This window comes from Triticum urartu, chromosome 6A, assembly GCF_056163025.1.
Source record: "Triticum urartu cultivar PI428250 chromosome 6A, HENAU_Tu73, whole genome shotgun sequence".
Classification (NCBI taxonomy): domain Eukaryota; kingdom Viridiplantae; phylum Streptophyta; class Magnoliopsida; order Poales; family Poaceae; genus Triticum; species Triticum urartu.
In genome coordinates, this window is record NC_141878.1 from 262,283,603 (window position 1) to 262,299,214 (window position 15,612).

Sequence of the window (15,612 nt, forward strand, 5' to 3'; positions counted from 1 at the left end):
TACATAAGCATACTTGGGATAGTAGACAACATGTTTCTCTAATAGGTTGGTGCAGAAGGGTAGCTAGCCCATTTGATAAATCAAGCTAGCGTCCCTCTAGTATCTGTACAACAAGAGCATTTCCCGTGGTTACACATTTTGAGCTCATTCCTTGGTTGTGCGGATCCCATCTATCTCCCATGTGTGTGTTCCTAGTGATATCCTTGGGTTTGATCTATTTGTCTTGCTTGCAATTTGTGCATCTTTTCAACATTATCAATATCTTGGCTAACACTTGCTTGAATTTTGTGACACTCATCCTAACCGAGCTCCTCCATAAGCTTTTTACTTGTAGGTGTGAGAAACAACACCCAGTACCAATTCTCCTATGATAGCATTCCATTGAGTGATATTCGATACATCCTCAATCTTTGGAAAAGGTAACTTAGGTATTGTTCTCTCATTTCCTACTCAACACCAGTTGGTTATGATGGATAGGCCCACTTCTTCAGCGGACCGAATCTTCGAGGATCAAGATGACGAACGTGACTATGTCACCAAGAATCACTTCTTCATCGCCCAACAAGCCCTCCATCAAGAAAGTAAAGCTTTGGGCGACCACATAGAACAACTCGCCATCGACCTATGCCAATCGGAAGCAAGAAACCGGGACTACCTCAACGCCAAGATCACCACATGAATGGAAGAATTCCGCAACATGATCATGGCCCACGCGTCTTCCCCAAAATCTTCCTCATGTCGGCGCCACTCAAGTCGCCACTCTTCGGCTTACTCCTCCTCGGATGCAAGTCCTCATCGAGCTCGTTCTCCTCGCCACACCGACACTCAAGATCACCAAGCTCAAGAAAATCCATTCATGGCAATGGTTTCCAAGACCGAGTCCGAGCACGTGAAAGATCGCGATGCCAAGAACAAGATGTCGAGGACCAAGAACAACCTCCACAACCGCAACGTCAAGCCCCTCAAGACGGCGACGCAATTCGACATGAACAAAGACATAGTGATGAACAAGCCCCCGAAGCACAACGCGCACTCCACGAGGCCACTAGAGTCGTCGCCGCATGTAGCCATCAAGTGTGCAAACAATAAGAAGCACTTCGCCAAGAACGACAAGATGAAGCCGCTCGCCGCGAGGAGCAACAAGAAAGAAGGAACCAGGCACACATGTTGCGTCCTAATCGGCAAGGCCATTGAGAGGATCATGACATTGAAGACCCTCCTTCGCGCCACGTGTGACACCACCATTTTCAACATGATGAAGAACAATGCTATGACATGCTCAAGTCCAACATGCCCAAGTTCTCCAGAAGCAACGACCCCGAGGAGTATCTCTCATGGACATTGAAGTGTTGGGAAACGTTGCATGGAAAACAAAAAAATTATACGCACACGCAAGATATATCCATGGAGATGCATATCTACGATAGGGGGAGAGCATGTACATACCCTTGTAGATCGCTAAGCAGAAGCGTTTATCAACGCGGTTGTTGTAGTCGTACACCTTCACGACCCGTTCCATCAAGCACCGAATGGACGACACCTTCGCATTCAGCACACATTCATCTCAATGACGTCCTTGCCTTCTTGATCCAACAAGAGGGGTGAAGTAGTAGATGAGTTATGGTAGCACGATGGCGTGGTGACAGTGGTAGTGAAACTATTTCCGCAGGGCTTCGCCAAGCACAACGGATTTAGAGCAGAGGATGAACTAGAGGGAGAGGGGGCACCGTCACATGGCTTGGTGAATCATGGTCTGTGGCACCCCTCCCGTACTCTCATATATATAGGTGGAGGGGAGGCACCCTAGGGCGCGCCCCAAGGGGGGCGGCGGCTGCCCTAGGTCGCCTGCCAAGGCGCCCCCCTATGACCCACAAGTATAGAGGATCTATCATAGTCCTTTCAATAAGTAAGAGTGTCGAACCCAACGAGGAGCAGAAGGAAATGACAGGCGGTTTTCAGCAAGGGATTCTTTGCAAGCACTGAAATTATCGGTAACAGATAGTTGTGTGATAAGATAATTCGTAACAGGTAAAAAGTAACAAAAGTAAACAAGGTGCAGCAAGATGGCCCAATCCTTTTTGTAGCAAAGGACAAGCCTGCACAAACTCTTATATAAAGCAAAGCGCTCCCGATGACACATGGGAATTGTTGTCAAGATAGTTTTCATCATGCTCATATGATTCGCGTTCGTTACTTTGATAATTTGATATGTGCGTGGACTGGTGCTTGGGTGCTGCCCTTGCTTGGACAAGCCTCCCACTTATGATTAACCACTCTACAAGCATCCGCAACTACGAAATAAGAATTAAGATAAATCTAACCATAGCATGAAACATATGGATCCAAATCAGCCCCTTACAAAGAAACACATAAACTAGGGTTTAAGCTTCTGTCACTCTAGCAACCCATCGTCTACTTATTACTTCCCAATGCGTTCCCCTAGGCCCAAATCATGGTGAAGTGTCATGTAGTCGACGTTCACATAACACCACTAGAGGAAAGACAACATACATCTCATCAAAATATCGAAAGAATATCAAATTCACATGATTATTTATAACAAGACTTCTCCCATGTCCTCGGGAACAAACGTAACTACTCACAAAGCATATTCATTTTCATAATCAAAGGAGTATTAATTATCATTAAGGATGTGAACATATGATCTTCCACCGAATAAACCAACTAGCATCAACTACAAGTAGTAATCAACACTACTAGCAACCCATAGGTACCAATCTGAGGTTTTGAGACAAAGATCGGATACAAGAGATGAACTAGGGTTTGAGAGGACATGGTCCGGGTGAAGATGTTGACGGAGATTGGCCCCATCTCGATGAGAGGATCATTGGTGACGGCGATGGCTTCGATTTCCCCCTCCTGGAGGGAAGTTTCCCCGGCAGAACAGCTCCGCCGGAGCCATAGATTGGTTCTGCCCAAGTTCCGCCTCGAGACGGCGGCGCTTCGTCCCGAAAGGTTCCTTCTGATTTTTTTTTCCAGGTCAAAACACACCATATAGCATAAGATGGGCGTCGGGGGCCTGCCATGTGGCCAACAAGACCGGAGGGCGCGCCGAGGGGGGTAGGGCGCGCCCTCCACCCTTGTGGATGGCAGGTGCCCCCCCTCTGGTACTTTCTTCGCCCAATATTTTTTTATTCCAAAAATATTTTCCGTGAAGTTTCACGACTTTTGGAGTTGCGCAAGATAGGTCTCTAATATTTGGTCCTTTTCTAGTCCAGAATTCTAGATGCCGGCATTCTCCCTCTTCCTGTAAACCTTGTAAAATAAGAGAGAAAAGCCATAATTATTGTACCTAAATAGGTAATAACAGCCCATAATGCAATAAATATCAACATAAAAGCATGATGCAAAATGGACGTATCAACTCCCACAAGTTTAGACCTCGCTTGTCCTCAAGCGAAAGCCGATATCGAAAAATATGTCCACATGTTTAGAGATAGAGGTGTCAATAAATAAAATACGGACATGAGGGCATCATGATTATTTTTAGGATAGAAACATATATTGTCATATAATTTCTTATGCCAAAGTAACAATTCATTCACAAGGTAAAGTATGAATTAGAAACTTCATTGAAAACTAACAAACTATGATCTCGGTCATTGAAGCAATTGCAATTTATCATAACATCGGGAAGAGCCAATTCAACAGCTTTTCAGCAAGTCCACATACTCAACTATCGTTTAGTCTTTCACAATTGCTAACACTCACACGATACTTAATGGTTCAAAGTTTCAACCAGACATAGAGAAAGATAGGGGCTTATAGTTTCGCCTCCCAACCTTTTTTCTTAAGGGTAATATCAACAATAATAGTTTATGACATTCGAGTGGATATATATATATATATATATATATATATATATATATATATATATAGTGTAAGTATATTCTAACAACACCCCTTAAGACCTTATTCTAACGACCTAGTCTTATTCTGCTAACACCCCACCCCACCTCCCGATCGGACGCAACCACCGCCCAGCTCCCACATGAACCCAATCTACCTCCACCTTCTTCCACCTCCTACCCCACCCCACCCAAATGCGGCGCCCTCCCACCCAACCTCCACCTTCTTCCACCCACGACCGACCCCCCTCTCCCCCACCATCTTCCACACATGGCACCACGACCCAACCCCCCGTCCACCTTCCTTTTGCCAGGATCCACTACCCACAAGGTCGGGATCCCCTCCCCCTCCGTATCCTCCTTTTACCTCCGGCGACGACCTCCCTCCGCCGCCCACTGGTGCGGCCTCGGCTCCCAGCGCCACCAGCCCAATCCCCGCGCTGCCTCCTCTCCATGCACCTTCCCAGCTCCCTGCGCTTCACACAGACGCGCCTCACCTGCCTTCCCGCAGCTCCCCGGCCACAAAATCGACCGGTGACGACCAGGCACGCCCCGGTAGCCAGATCTAGCTCCACCTTCTCCCATCCTCTTTTGCAGGCCTCCTCTCCTGTTGAGATTGGTACACACCGATTCGTCTCGCTAGTGCATGCTCCCGGCGGCGGATCAGGACCCGCAATCATCCCTAGCGCACGTCCCGTGTGCCTCCCGCGACGGATCCGGGCCGGCAACTGCCGCCCTAGTGCAGCTCGGTTGCGCCCCCATATGCAGCTCGGTTTTGTCCTTGTGGACACTAGCCACCGCGGCATCGGGGCGGAATCCGCTGAGAGGCCGCCGAGAAGAACCTTTGGTCGCCCCCACCGGTCGTGGCCGAAGCATACATGGGTAGTCACCCTCTCCCCCTGCATCTTCTACCTGCTTCTGCTTCTCCCACTCATGTCATCTGACGAGAAACCACACCGTGGCGTGCAGACTGCTGACAGAAACTACATGGAGGGAGGCTCGTGGATCGTTGGTGCAAGGCTCTCCGATCCTATTGCAGATCGTTGTTTTGGTGTTTTTCTTATAAAGTGTAAAATGTAGTCTACTGTTGTTTGCTCTTGAGGTTCAATTTACTTGTTCTTGCAGGAAGAAAGGTGGTGTTGTGCGGTTTGATGCAGCGTTGCATTTTTTCTATTTATCGTGCAGTTTGGATAGCGAGCCTCCCTCCGTGCAGTCTGCTGGCACGTCCATGCAGAACAGCGTGTGTGTGTGTGCAACACAGGACGCATGGGTTGCCGATGGCTGTTGTGCAGTTGATTGTTTTTCCATTTTCAGAAAAATTGCATGACGCTATCCGGTCGTTAGTTTTTATACTTAGTCATGCAGTGCACTCTTAAAAAGTGGTGCGGTACTCACAAAATCGTTGTTAGTTTTATGCTTAGTCATGCAATGCACTAGGAAAAAGTGGTGTAGTACTTGTCAAATTATTTAGTTTCTGCTCTCCGACGACAATGGTGCAGCACTTTAGATGTGGCTTTGAAGCTCACTTTGTTGTCTCATGCAGTTCGTATAATACTCCTCCGTGGTTTGCTTGGTAAAAAGGAAAAATATATATCTCAAAGAAGCTCGCTTTTCATTATATGTAGTTCACTCGTTCAGTCCCCGCGGTCCACTCGCTCAATCTACGCACGTAAAAAAAGATTTGAGTTTGGAAAAAAAAAACTCAAGCGGTTCACTCTCGGTAGTGTTGCGGCCCGTTTACGGTAGTCTTCAGGTTCACTTTTCATAGTATTGCGGTTCACCAACGCTTGACATGAAGTGCACTCCACCTCGTTTCCGAAAATTTACGTCCCACAAAAAAAAAATTTATGTCCCACAAAAAAGAAATCATGCAGTGCACTTTTCTGTCAAATGAAGTGCGGTTTTTAGTCTAAATAAGTGCGGTTTTCTATCTGATGCAGTACAGCCTGTTTACGGTAGTCTCGAGGTTCACTTTTCATAAAGTATTGCGGTTCACCAACACTCGACATGAAGTGCACTCCACCTTGTTTAGGAAAATTTACGTCCCACAAAAAAAAATCAAGCAGTGCACTTGTCTGTCCAATGAAGTGCGGCATTTCGTTTGAAGCAGTGCGTTCTTCTTTCCCCGTCCGAGAAAAAATACGTCTAAATAAAAAAGAAACCATGCAGTGCACTTGCCCATCTAATGAAGTGCGGTATTTCGTCTGAAGTAGTGCGTTCTTCTTTCCACGTCCGAGAAAAAATACGTATAAACAAAAAGAAACCATGCAGTGCACTTGCCCATCTGATGCAGTGCGGTATTTCGTCTGAAGCAGTGCGTTGTTCTGTCCGATGTAGTACATACGGCGATTTTGCTCTCGTGAAGAACAGAGTGTCCGCTTTTCGGTAATCAAAACTGCTTTTAAAACGTAAGGAATTAGAGAGAGTATTCTACATGAAAAAGTTGTGTCTTGTCGATAATTTTCCAACGGCGTATGATTTGAATTATTTCGACCAGCGGTTCATAAAAATTTCATGAAAAAACAGCCACTGCCTCTCGACGTCAGCCGTATGATTTTCAAAATTAACTAAAAACCATAAGGAATCTCAAAAACATTTCAACATATGAAAGGTGCGCCTTGTTCGTAGCTTTCCAATGGTATATCATATGTCTCGTTTCGACAAACGGTTAGAAAACTCGACCGAAAACAGTATCGAAAATTTCAAAAAAATTGAAAAACAGAATTCAGTGATTTAGTAAATTTGAAACTGCTCTTAAACCATAATGAATTAGAGAAAAATAATTAATATGAAAAAGGTGCACCTCGACAATATCTTTCCAACGGTGTATCATTTGCTTCATTCCGACGAGCGGTTTAGGAGAAATCGTGAAAAAAACGATCGCTGCCACTCGTCATGGGACGCACCATTTTCAAAACTGCTCTTAAACCGTGTGGAATCTTGAAAAGTGTTCAACATGGCGAAGTTGCGCCTAATCCATAGCTTTCCAATGGTATATTATACGCCTCGTTCCGATAAACGGTTAACAAACTAGAGCGAAAACAGTACCGGAAAAACACGGCGTGCAGTTTTTTTGCGACGGGAAGTTCACTTGCGTAAGTACTGCAACACACTTGGTTCAAACAATGACGTGCATTTACGTTGAGCGTGCAGTGAGTAAGTGTTGTCAGAATAGTTATTCTGCTAATATTGTTAGAATAGACCGGCTGTATATATATTGTTAGAATATACATAAACACTATTCTGATCACGGGATCAGAATAATATTCTGATCACAACCTGAACTACTTGAGTAACGCGCCTGAACTTCCCTCTATACGAACCCGACCTTTGGGCTATCTTCGCAACCGTGGCTTTCCCCGCAAATTATTCTGGTTAGTCGTGTTCTATATGATGTTAGTGTAATCTAAAAACATTTTTAGCAAGTAAATACTGGTTTTAAATAGGAATCTCGCTTGTTGGCGGATTTTGCTCTCGGGTCGTGATGAAATTGCATTTTTTTGTAATTTTACTGCCTGAGTTGTTCGACCTGAACTTCTCCAAGTGCTAGGTTGAACTTCCGCCAACATTGACCAAATGGGGCTTGCGATATACCGTTGGAAAGCTATGGACACCAGTATCATGACCCAAGTTAAATTTTTGGCAAAATGTAAGCGGTTTAAGAGCAGTTTTGAACACCATTTTTTCTTCATACAAAAAACGTGAATGGTATTTTTGATCGCATTTCTAAACCGTTTATCGGAATGCGGCAAATAATATGGCGTCGGAAAACTGCTGTAAAACCGCTCCTTCCACATGTTGAAAGTTTTCTCTAATTCAGTATAGTTAAAGAGTAATATGGAAAATCGTAGACTTTCGCAAACCGAACAACCGAGTTAGTATTTTCGGCGCCATTTCTAAATGGCTAATCCAATCGAGGCAAATGATATGGCGTTGGAAAGCTTATGAAAATGCGCTACTTTCTCTTATTGAAAGTTTTTTCTAATTTTGAACGGTTTAAAAGTAATTTCGAAAATGATACAAGTTCCACCGAGTTTGTATTTTCAAGCTAATTTTTTAACCTTACATCCAAATGCAGCAAATAATATGGCGCTGGAAAACTTGGGGAAATGCGAAACTTTTTGGTATATATTATTTCTCTCAATTCATTACGGTTTTATGTTAATTTTGAAAATGGCTAAAACGTATTTTCGCTGTAATTTTTACAAATTTTATCGGAATGAGGCTAATAATATACCGTTGAAAAGCTACAGAAAATGCGAAACTTTTTCATGTTGATGGTTTTCTCTGATTCCTAGCCATTTTCAACTAATTTCGGAAACGACGGGATCATTCATTCTGCCTTTATCGCGAAACATATTCTTCAAAAATGCACCGTGGGAAGAACTTGAACTTCTCGGCATGTTTACTTGAACTTCACTCTGTTTTTCATGTGCTTTTTTGCTCATAGCTCTCGATCCAATGCTCGTAGCTCTCCACCCACTCACCGGAATTGAGCAAGTGATATACCGATCGAAAGCTGCTGTAAACACGCAACTTTCCCGCGTTCATCATTTTTTCATACTCGTGACGATTTTAAAAGTTTTTTATCTGAAATTCATTCTACGTAGTAGTTGAACTTCCTGATGTTTTCACGTTGAACTTCTGTGACGTATTTTCATTTGTAATTTTCTCTTCCATTCGCCAGTGTTACACAAATGATATTCCTTTTGTACAAATCAGTCTCACAATAATTTTTTTAACTTTCTCCGGCCAAGGACTTGAACTTAGACAAATAATATTCCCGCCATTTTGAAGTAAATTATAAAATGACGAGATCATGATTTGTGCCTTCATCGTGAATGGAAAAGCACTGCATGAAGTAGTTGAACTTCTCGGGCATGTCTGTTTGAACTTCACTTTGTTTTTGACGTGCTATTTTTTGCACTGATTGAAGTAGTTGAACTTCTGGGGCATGTCTGTTTGAACTTCACTTTGTTTCACTTTATTGTATTTTTCTTAAATTAAACACAAACCATGCAGTACATGAACTTCCGGTTGTTATCACTCTGAACTTCTCTCTGGTTTGAAAGAATTATTTTAAAACACAAAAAACAACATCCTTATTATGTATTTTGGATATCTAAATACACGGTGAACCTCTCTCATAAGACTTTTTGAACTTTTCCTCGCGAGCACTTGAACTTCTAGCAACCATTTTTTCATTTATGAATTGTTTCAAAAGTGCAAAAAATGGCGTTGTGTTTTTTATTTTTTGAACAGGAAAATCCTAGGTTTTAATAAACTCTGAACTTCTCTGTCATTTCAATTTGAACTTCACCTTTTTATATTTTTGAGTAAAGAATTGTTTTTGATTTTTAAATAACTATCAAATTTGACTACCTTCTCAACAAAAATGGATATATGTGAACTTCATCGGTGATAATTCAACAAAAACGGATATCTGTGAAAATCCTGGATTTTTGAATAAACATCAACACTTTGTAAACCTTTTTTAGTTGCTCCTTTTATTTTAATTTGAAGTTCTTCATTTTATTCTTTAGTAACGAGAAAAAATCAGAGCTTTTTATATACGTCGAACTTCTCAGTTTTTTAATTTCAATTTCTTAGTCTTATTCTTAGAAAAAATATGTTTTCAAATAAGCATCAAACAATTTTTTTTAAATTGAACTTTCATACTTCTATTTTTCCTAGAAACGAAAATAATTTGATTTTTCCGTATACATCGAACTACTCTGTTTTTTATTTTGAACTTCTCAATTTTTATTTGTTTAGCACCAAGGAAAATTTGAGTCTTTAAATTCGCACTTCTTAGGTTCCTTAAACTGAACTTCTCGGGGTTTTTTGAAACCATGAAAATCAAATGATCGTTTTTCTAAATTGAACTTCTAGGATTTTACTTTTTTAAAGCAAAATTTTTGTTTTGTTTTTTTGCCATTTGAGATTACGTTTCTAGGAAAAATAAAAGTTGTTGAATAGGATAACCTCTCTCACAATTATTTTTGAACTTCCCCTCGCCAAGCACTTGAACTTCTCGCAACAAATTTTTTAGGCTTTGCCTTTTTATTCAACATTTTCTCATAAGAAACACACACTATGTAGTACGTGAACGTCTGGCTGTTATCTATTTGAACTGCTCTCTTCTCTTTTTTGCCCTAACTTCTAGAGCACTCATCAAAATTGAGCATGTAAATCCTAGTTTTTTTATGAACTCTAAAACCTCTCCGCTTTTTTATTTGAACTTCTTCGTTTTATTTTTGGGAAAGAAAAAAATGATTTGTAAGCAAACATCGAACAACTTTTTTTCAAATTGAACTTCATTCTTTTTTTACCTACAAACAAGAAGAATTTGAGTTTTTTGTATAAATCGAACTATCCAATTTTTTTAATTTGAGTTTCTTTAGTTAAAAAATGAACTTCTCCATTTTTTAAATTTGGACTTCTTGTTTTTACTTAGAAACTTGATAAATCCATTTTTAATCTAATGTTTGTCCTGATCTTGTTTAACAAATTAAACTTCTTGGCTTTTACTTTTCAGGCATGGATAAATATGTTTTTAGAACTATTCAATTTTTAATTTGAACTTCCCCATTTTATTCTTTAACAATGAAAAAATTTTGAGTTATTTTATTAACTTCGAAGATCTATAAGTTTTTAATTGAACTTCTTTCTTCTATTCTTAGAAAATAAAAAACCTTTTGAAATAAGCACTGAAACCCTTTTTTAAATGAACTTCAATTTTTTTCCAATAAATTGGAAGAATATGAGATTTTATTATACATCGAACTACTCCGTGATTTAAATTTGAAACTTCCTGATTTTATTATTTTTTAGCAATGAGGTGAGGTAAATCTAGGTTCTTTGTAAACACCAAACTTCTTCATTTTTTTAATTTGGACTTCCTAGTTTTATATCTTTTAGTAACAAAAAATATCCTAGCTTCTAATGAACATCAAACCGCTTCGTTATTTTCGTTTGAACTTATGCGATTTTCTAAATGGGGAAAACCATTTTTGATAAACATTTTTGAATGGTCCCATTATTTTAGTTCGAACTTCTCCATTTTATTCTTTTCTAATGAGAAAAATCTACGTTTTTTATGAACTTCACACTTCTTTGTTTTTAAAATTTAAACTTCTTATATTATTCTTAGTTGAAAATAAATCATTTTAAGTGAATATCAAACATTTTTTAAAACATTTGACTTCATTCTTTTATTTTTCCTAGATACCGAAAGAATTTGATTTTTTTTTTATACATTGAACAACCCCGTTATTCTTTACTTGAGCTTCTTGTTTTTTATTACTTTGGCAATGTGTAATCTAAGTTTTTTATAAGTATCGAATTGCTCTTACATTTTAATTTTAACTTCTTTGTTTCAATGTTTAGTAATGGAAATTTGAGTTTTTCGAATATATATCGAACCGCTCCGTTACTTAAATTTCAACTTCTAAATTTTTTCTTAGAAACTTGGAAAATCGATTTTTATAATAAAAATTTGAACTGCTTTGTTTTTCAGTTTGACCTGCTGTGTTTTGTAATATACATTTGTTTGTAATCTGAATTTTCTCATTTTTATATAAGTGATCCACCTTCTGTATTTTTATGTGAAATTTTTCTACGAACTTGTGAACTTTCTATGTTTTATTTCTTTTTTAGTTTCTTTCTCTTTTCACACTCCCTTATGTTTCATTTTTGAACTTCTTGGATATGTCATACATGTTAGATTGCCATTTTTGGCTTAGAGTTTCCGTACCTATTTGTTTCACCCATAATTTTGATAACTGGTATTTTCATTATTTTGTCTTTGCTGAAAGGCGCTTCCAAAACTTTCTTTGACAAACCACAATAACAGCTAGCAGTGACCAGCAAATTGATGTTGGTTCGTGACCGCGACACCGAGATGGAGGAGGCGTCGGGGCATGGCAAGCAAAAATAATTGTGACTGAATAGTCTCAATCAGGTATGTAGGGGTTACAAGAAAAGAAATAACAAGTACATCAACTTTCAGTGCCTCCTTCACACACATATGTGCAACAAAATTGGCATTTCTTCTTATATATATGAACTTGAACCCGTAGAAACTTGTGAGATATGAACACATCTCTCGAAAGCCATCGGCCGCCTTGGAAAAAAGCCCTGGAATTCTCCGACATCATGGATCAAAGGCCTTCAGTCTCAATAATATTATTTCAGAATCCTTTTTCAATCGCCATCATCATAGTTGTCCCTGCAGCCCAACTATCAACTTTACAATTCTGAAAGTACTAGCTTTTGGCAAAATGTATACGAGCTACCGAAGAAATTGAAGATAGTTGCAAACAACATATGTGAGTGAAGGCAGTACCTTTGTTCTTCTTGAACTTCTCTTTTTTCTGATTCTGAACTAGCGATTGTTCTTTTTTGTAGGGTGTAGTACAACCGCCGGTGCTGGGAGGACGGCTTTCGTTCCATCATGTAGCCGCATCCACTGTCGTACAAGACAGTGAGCAGGGGAGGAAGGAGAGACAGACCTGGCAGCAAGCGGGGGAGGAGCCGGAGCTGCGCTACGTCGAGGATGCACGATGAACTTGAACCTAAAGTGCAGAACACACAGGGAAAATACTCTCAGTAATCCAAGCTATATCAGTTAGCAGGCAAGGACTAAGCTAGAAGGGAAAACGAACGCACTAAACTGGTACTATTTTTGTAAAGTACAAACTCAAGGCAATCCTTCCAATTGCACGTTATATCAATGTAGTCCTAGTAAAGATCATTACAAAACAGTGACGCATTTACATCCATGAATAACAAAGGGCTTTCTAAATATCATCCTACCAATGCTTTGTCACCTGCATGTCTTGAAAAAATAAAATAAAATCATGCTTCAACCACATGTGTGGTTCGCACAGCTTTCTCTGCTTATGAGTTAGCTAGCCACCATTTCTATTTTCTTATCAAGCCTGGAAGTGAGCAGCTTGTCGATCTCACATAACACATCTTCCACCGTGGTATTTCCTTTTTACCTAAATCACAGATGACAGTGAAAGAGATACATGTAAGTTACAGGTAACTAGATATATCATGATTATGAAGTATTTGTTCAGTGAGTTTTGTTGTTGTTGCTCTATATCTTGCATTAGTAGTAGTGAATACCATACTAGTACAAGCGTATAATAGATAAAAGGAAAATAAATAAATCTTTAGTTGAAGGTGCAGCGATACACAACCTTGACAAAAACAATAGAATAAAGAATGCCATGGAGGAACAAGGAATTTAACAATAACAAGAGCTACTCCATCTAAGTAGCAGAACATAAATATGTTCATGACTGTCGATTCATATACTTTTTCCCCTGACTTCAAACTAATATGTGATGTGGTAAGGTAACTCGACAGAATATAGACATCGCGAAGTAGAATAGCATATCAGTCTTGAGCAGAGAAATAAGACAGAGCGTTCTAAGTACGAAGGAGATAAATCGCCTACCTTGACTATAACATCTTCATATATCGAAACCAAGGACTTGATATTTTGATAATGCGTCTGCGACCTCAGCTTAACCTTTTCTTCTGTATCATCAAATCTTTGTGTATGCCTGGATGCAATTTCTTCATTCTCAGGTGGAGAATACTTTAGATGGTATATTTTCCCCGTTTCAGGATGCAGCCGTCTGCCAACCACCCTTTCAACAAGAAGTTCATCTGGAACCTACATTGACGATAGGTGAGCTAATACTTGTATTGAACAAAAATAAGCAAATACCTAGACTCTCCATTTCAGAATCTACTTACTGAACTGCAGCCAGTTTCAATGCGATATAGAAAGCATGACAAATACATCAAAGGTGTATTGCCATATTACAGTATCAAGACCTAGAATGTACTTACACCGGTACTAGTGCACATAGACATTTTAGCGAAAAATTTGTGTGCACACACTAGAGAAGTGAAGAGTGAAGAAGAAGAGACGAGGCACGGTGGAGTAGGAACCTGTGGTGCAGCGTATGCATTCAGCGATGGGCTAGGGACTAAGGAGAAGAGAAAGAGATTAGTGTAGAGAGAGAGATTAGGGAGAGGGAGGGAGAGAAAAAACAGGGTCGAGATCAGGGAAGGGAGGCTCCAATACCTATGGGAGGGGGCCTGGGAGAGGAGGGTGCGCGCAGAAGCCTGGTCGACAGAGAGCGGTGGTTGGGCAGCGGCGCTGGTAAGGTCGACGGCCGGCGAAGGAGCCTGCTGCCGGTGGTTTGCCAGCAGCGCGCAGGGGAGGGAAGCCGCTGCCGTAGTGGAAGGAGGTAGTGGGAGGCTAGCAGAGCGCTAGAGAGGAGGTCGCGGTGCGCGGAGGCAGGCATCGGCCAACGGAGGAGAGGTGGCGACGCGCGGATGTGGGACGGTGGCGCGCGGGATGTGGGACGGCGGCGTGCGGGATGTGGGACGGCAGCGCGTGGAGGCAGGCGGCGACGCGCGGGAGGTGGGCGGCCGTGCGCAGAGGTAGGAGGCGTCGCGTGGGAGCCTTGGTGCGGCGGCGGGAGGGAAGTTGGCCGCGGCGGCGGGAGGGAAGTTGGCCGCGGCGGCGGCGTTTTCTGTTTGGTCGAGTCTGGGGAGAAGAAGTTCGTGGAGCAGGTTATGGGCCTTTCGGGAGGTGCAAGGTGGGCCAGTCGGGTTGCTCTAAATCTCGGCAGCATCTCGTCGCTCCCCTATATATGCGCGATGTGATTAGAATAGTTATTCTGATACTAGGATCAGAATAGTCCTACCCTATATATATCCGGATCTTTCCAACACATAGTGCTTGCCAAAGGAAAAATTATAAGGCCTCCTTTGGTTTAGAGGAATCTTGTAGGAATTTCATAGGATAGGATTTCTATAGGAAATATTCCTTTAGAGCTCTTTGGTTTGTAGGAATGAAATCCTATTCCTATGGAGGAATTCTTCCTATCCTTCACAATTCATAAGAAAATAAACATTAGCCTAGACTCAATGAAAAAAATCCTATGATATGAATCAAAGGGAATCTTCTTTCCTATTCCTACTCATAGGATGTGAGATACATGTCATCTCATTTTCTATGACTTTTCTATTCCTACGATTTTCCTACCCTATGAACCAAAGGAGGCCTATAAAGAAAAGGTGATGATCACCATGACTCTTGTAAGGGTAGAAGATAAAAGTAAAAGATAAGCCCTTCGCAGAGGGAAGCAGAGGTTGTCATGCGCTTTTATGGTGGGATGTACACAATCTTGATGCAAAAAAACGTCACTTTATATTGCCGCTTGTGATAAAGAACTTTATTATGCAGTCCGTCGCTTTTATTTCTTCTATATCACAAGTTCGTATAAAGCTTATTTTCTTCACACCAATAGATCATACATATTTAGAGAACAATTTTTATTGCTTGCACCGATGACAACTTACTTGAAGAATCTTACTCAATCCATTGGTAGGTATGGTGGACTCTCATGGCAAAACTGGGTTTAAGGGATGTTTGGAAGCACAAGTAGTATCTCTACTTGGTGCAAAGAATTTGGCTAGCATGAGAGGGAAAGGCAAGCTCAACATGTTGGAGGATCCATGACAATATAACTTCTATTCGAATATAAGAAAACATAACTCATTATGTTGTCTTCCTTGTCCAACATCAACCTTTTAGCATGTCATATTTTAATGAGTGCTCACAATTACAAAATAGTCCAAGATTGTATATTTATATGTGAAGCCTCTCTTTCTTTATTACTTCCTATTAATTGCAACAATGACCAACACT

General features: G+C 40.8%; 1 protein-coding gene and 1 long non-coding RNA gene across 5 annotated transcripts; one reads left to right on the forward strand and one right to left on the reverse strand.

Moving 5' to 3' along the window:
• Window positions 1-3,941: 3,941 nt before the first annotated feature.
• Window positions 3,942-5,219, forward strand: LOC125513500 (uncharacterized). The gene is made up of 2 exons (XR_007285960.2): window positions 3,942-4,751; window positions 4,839-5,219. It is a non-coding gene; the product is annotated as an uncharacterized LOC125513500 (long non-coding RNA).
• A 6,573-nt stretch (window positions 5,220-11,792) lies between these two features.
• Window positions 11,793-14,513, reverse strand: LOC125513502 (uncharacterized). 4 transcript variants are annotated; one of them, XM_087527787.1, is made up of 6 exons: window positions 13,978-14,511; window positions 13,842-13,879; window positions 13,339-13,560; window positions 12,701-12,874; window positions 12,217-12,445; window positions 11,793-12,099 (listed from the first exon to the last, which is right to left on the reverse strand). In XM_087527787.1, exons 1-4 carry the CDS (start codon window positions 14,198-14,200, stop codon window positions 12,836-12,838), a joined length of 522 nt encoding a protein of 173 aa, XP_087383913.1. In that variant the 5' UTR covers window positions 14,201-14,511; the 3' UTR covers window positions 11,793-12,099; window positions 12,217-12,445; window positions 12,701-12,835. The 4 variants fall into 4 exon arrangements, with proteins under 4 accessions (XP_087383913.1, XP_087383914.1, XP_048534589.1 ...); XM_087527788.1 differs by having other exon boundaries at window positions 12,687-12,874; XM_048678632.2 differs by lacking the exon at window positions 12,701-12,874 and having other exon boundaries at window positions 13,978-14,513.
• Between the last annotated feature and the right edge of the window lie 1,099 nt (window positions 14,514-15,612).

Bases quoted from the DNA above. Each gene is read 5' to 3' on its own strand.
- LOC125513502 (XM_087527787.1), bottom strand. From the start codon at position 14,200: ATGCCTGCCTCCGCGCACCGCGACCTCCTCTCTAGCGCTCTGCTAGCC. The intron at 13,880-13,977 runs GTATTGGAGCCT...TCTTCTCCTTAG, and splicing joins TCCCAGGCCCCCTCCCATAG to TCCCTAGCCCATCGCTGAAT. The intron at 12,875-13,338 runs GTAGGCGATTTA...TCTGTGATTTAG, and splicing joins ATGAAGATGTTATAGTCAAG to GTAAAAAGGAAATACCACGG.